We start from the raw sequence: 4,270 nt of genomic DNA, 5'->3' as shown, positions 1-4,270 counted from the left end.
AGACAACTTCCAGCAAATTCAGATTTGCTCTGCGAGTAGTCTGGCAAAGAGCTCATTCAAGCCCATTTCCATGGCCTAGAAATCACGGCACCAATCAGAAACGTTGAGGCGGGCTTTACACGATGCCGATCGCTCTGATTGGTTTTAGGTCTATCCAACTGCGCCCAGAGGCATTTGAGCGACGTCAGTTCAACTTTTAAATGCATTATTATATTCAAATTGCAAACACATGAGGACAGTCTCCATGAAAGACCCACTGGCAGATGAACGTGCGACTACATTTATCTCCGAAACGGTCGGAAATTCAATTAGATTTAATAGAGGATTTTAACTGTGACATGATGATTGACAGGGCAGTTTAAGTGACAGGAAGCACGCGACAGATCCGTCCGATACAGATGAAGAAGTGTGTCCCAAAGCTTGCCTACTTTTTTGCTACACATTCAAAAGTAAATACATTTTCTTCACAAAATGAGTACATACTTTTATGGCGTAGTGTAACTTAGGCGAATTGGGACGCAGCATATGGCTTTACACGATGACGATCGCTCTGATTGGTTTTAGGAGTTTTAGGTCTATCCAATTGCACCCAGAGGCATTTGAGCGACGTCCGTTGGTGACGCCCCTTTGGAAATGAGTTATTAATGAAGCTTTGCCAGACCATAACTCAGTTACTGCTGAGAATGGTCTGGTTTTAACCAGGCTATGTGTGTGTGTGTGTGTGTTCAGATCAGCCTCAGGTGTGTGTGTGTGTGTGTGTGTGTGTGTGTGTGTTCAGATCAGCCTCAGGTGTGTGTGTGTGTGTGTGTGTGTGTTCAGTGACGATATTCTGTTTCTCTTACAGGTATGAGAACTTTCAGAGGCGAATGATGCAGAATCCAAACTTCTGGAAGACGTGACGCGCTGGCGTTGTGTTTTAACCCTTTCCTGGAGAAGAAGATCATCATATGATGTTCAGTTTGAGTTTTCATGAGTTTCACCTGGACGAGAATCTCTTTCTTCTTATAAACACTGCCTGGCATTCACTCTTTCACTGAAGACGTTTTATAAAACATGGTGAACTCATGATAAATAAATACCATTTGGTTACATTTTATTTGTCATTTCTTGTTTATTTGTAAATTTGTTTTCACAATTAAAATTGATTCAAAGCAGCTTTTCAGATATTCATATCTCTGCGTTTCCTCTAGCAGCAAATGTCCAAATATCTTCAATATATATATATATATATATATAACACTGATATGTGTATCTCTCTCCATGTGTGTTTATTGATCGGGCAGAATAAACCGTGATAATGTTCAGTCTGACTGCAGACACTATTCTACTGTTTGTTTCAACAAATATATTTTGTAATGTAATTTGATATTTGTGCTTTGCTGAAGGGAACAGAAAGCCTGTTGTTGTTGTTCATCGGGAACTGATTAAAAGTCTTTCAATGATTCACACATGAATAAAAGGTTGTTTCAAGGCAAGAGCCGCTGAACGTCGAGCTTCTGTGTCTGATGGTGATTTGACTTGGCAGGAGAAAGTGTGTCATATTTACTGTTGTGAAGCGACAGATCAAGAGCCTCCTTCATCTTCACCTTCGTCAGCGCCGGCTCGGGAGTCTAACACCTGAACACTGAGAGCTGAAGACACAGTTCAGAGAGGAGTGTGTGTGTGTGTGTGTGTGTGTGTGTGTGTCGACTCTCTCCACACTTTCCGACGACGGTAAGCGACATTATAACTGATTCTAACTATTAACAATAATCACATGTCTGAAATAGAGTTCATTTATATTCATTTATACGTTTAGCATAAATCATTAACTTCAATTTTTCATCCCTCACTGAACACTACTATATACAGGTTCATAATTAACATGAATAATACATCATTTATTTTTTAAAAAGGTAACCGTAACCCACTAGTAATGACTCAAGTGTTACTACATCCTTCTAAAGGAACTGGTAATTATTTGGATCAGTATCTAAAGTGAAAAACATGATAACTCCCTAATATTGAATGAAGTCACTGTAAGCGTTTGAGATTTTTGTAAGATTTTGAATAGTAATTCTTTCTGATGGATTTACACTTGAGTCATTACTAGTGTGTTCCCATGATCTTCATTTTGATGCTGATCCAAATAATTAGTAGATCCTTTAGAAAGATGAAGTAACATTTGAGTCATTACTAATGGGTTTTCATACATTATGCATTATTAATATTAATTATGAACCTGTATAAAGTAGTTCTTAGTAGTCTTCAGTGAAGAATGAAAACTAGTAGTTACTGATTAGCTAATTGTGAATTGTGTACCACATTCGACTGAGCGCTATTATTTACTAATTCATTAATCAGAGTTTCTTGTTAGTTAATATTAGTTATTAGAATGTTAAAAGTGCGTTACTCATTTGTTCCTGTGTAGTTATTCAGTAATGAAGGAACAGTATTAGTGTTACCTGTGATGTCTGTTCAGTCATTATCCCGCCGGTCTCCTCAGATGTGCCGTGGAGCCGCTGAACCTCTGGGCTCCGAGGGTCGAGGGCCGTATGGCAGAGACACACTGGAGGGATGTGTGTGTGTAGTGCCGGCCCGAGCCTTTTGGGGGCCCTAAGCAGAATTTGATTTGGGCCCCCCCCCCCACCGCGGAGTCACCTGTTTGACGATTATTGACACAAATGTCACGCTATAATGTTACATTATAAATTAATACAATGAGGTTATGTATTAATACAAAATAAATACTTAATAAAAAATAGATACTTATATAAAAAGTTTTAACTTTTTCTTTACTCTTTTACTAACTCTTTGAAACTTCTGAAAACAAACTCACAAAACATATTAAATAAATTATTTGCAAAATATCCTCCAACACTTTGCAGTTTGAATGATGTCTTGTATGAACATGACGGAGTATGTTTTTATGTTTCCACTGTTCGATCGCGCCCGCGCCCGGGCCTCACACACACACACACAACATATTCCAGCATTGTAATCTTGACATCACAGCCTGTTCATTATAGCCGTAATAAAATATAATAATAAAATAGTCAACCTAACATATAAAAATTACGCTGCTCTGTTTAAATAGTCAGTAATACACTTCGTACATTCAGCGTAAGCTCCGCTCCACTGTGATGTTTCCAAGCACTTTTTTGCGGGTGTGAAGAGGATGATTTTTTCCGTCGATATTGGAACGTGAGTACAAAGGCTATAATAAAGAATAGTTTACCATCCAAATACATCGCGAATGTTGAAACATTTTGATTCTAATGAGAGAGATACGTGAGCCCAACGCCGCTTATTTTCACTTTCGCTTTAAATTATTTCGTTTTGGCTTGTTTATAGTTATTTTTTATTCTAGTTCTGTTCTGAATATTATTAAATTTAAAGGATAAATCATTGATTTAAATGTCAATCATCAATCATTGATCAAATCAATTTTTTGTGACATGGCTTAACATTACCGTGACTTTGCGCACGAATTGTCTATGCACGCGAGGTTATGCGCGTGACTCAAACACTGGCAGACACCGCAGCAGTTGTAGGCAGGTATATTGATCATGAAATCAGAATTTTCTTGTCTTGAATTAGTCATTAATTCATTCAGTTATGTCACTTGTTTAAGTTAATTAATATGTAAAAAAAAAAAAAAAAAAAAACTCGATTAAGCAGCCGCTTAGTTCGCTTATGCCTCGGGCCGGCTCTGTGTGTGTGTTAGTGTGTGTGTGCCTTCCTGCTGACCGCGTCTGGGCCACACACTCCCCGCACACAATCCCTGGGATCGGCCGCAGTCGGTCCTGCACACACTCAGGAGAAGCGCTGAGAGAAGAGCCCGAGGCGTCAGCGTCCCGACAGACTGACCAGGAGAACCGACCGGGTGTGTGATCAGAACTTTAGGAGGAAATTCAGGAGAACCAAACATATATGGTAGTTTTTGTGCAAAGTCACTATAACAGACGTGTGAGACTCACTCTGATATCCGTGACAGAGACTCTGACATCGAACTCACAGACGAGAGACGGTAGAGTTCAACAGCAGCCCAACACGAATTACATTATAACATTACACACATCTAAATAGAAAATAAAATACATTACTTATCACAGAAACAGTTTGAAAAAATGTTCCAGACTGAAACGGTCTCTTTCCCACAAGAGTTCACATCAGCTAAACAGAGTGATGATAGGAGAGCGGCTCTATTTGAATTGAATTCCTGTGAACTGCATGTTTGGCTGCAGAGTTCAGATGTCAGTCTGATAAAGTTCTCTTTAATGAAATGTGA

General features: G+C 38.9%; 1 protein-coding gene across 1 annotated transcript in view; it reads left to right on the top strand.

The window, feature by feature from the left end:
• Window positions 1-1,091, top strand: part of hikeshi (heat shock protein nuclear import factor hikeshi) — an 11,393-nt gene extending 10,302 nt beyond the window's left edge. Inside the window, exon 5 of the mRNA XM_079864164.1 lies at window positions 845-1,091. Coding sequence (XP_079720290.1) covers window positions 845-899 — 55 coding nt within the window. The 3' untranslated portion in view covers window positions 900-1,091. The remainder of the gene's footprint in view (window positions 1-844) is intronic.
• The last annotated feature ends 3,179 nt before the right edge of the window (window positions 1,092-4,270 follow it).

Source organism: Squalius cephalus (genome assembly GCF_949319135.1).
Source record: "Squalius cephalus genome assembly, chromosome: 2".
Lineage (NCBI taxonomy): Eukaryota > Metazoa > Chordata > Actinopteri > Cypriniformes > Leuciscidae > Squalius > Squalius cephalus.
This window is presented reverse-complemented; position numbering and strand designations above follow the sequence as displayed.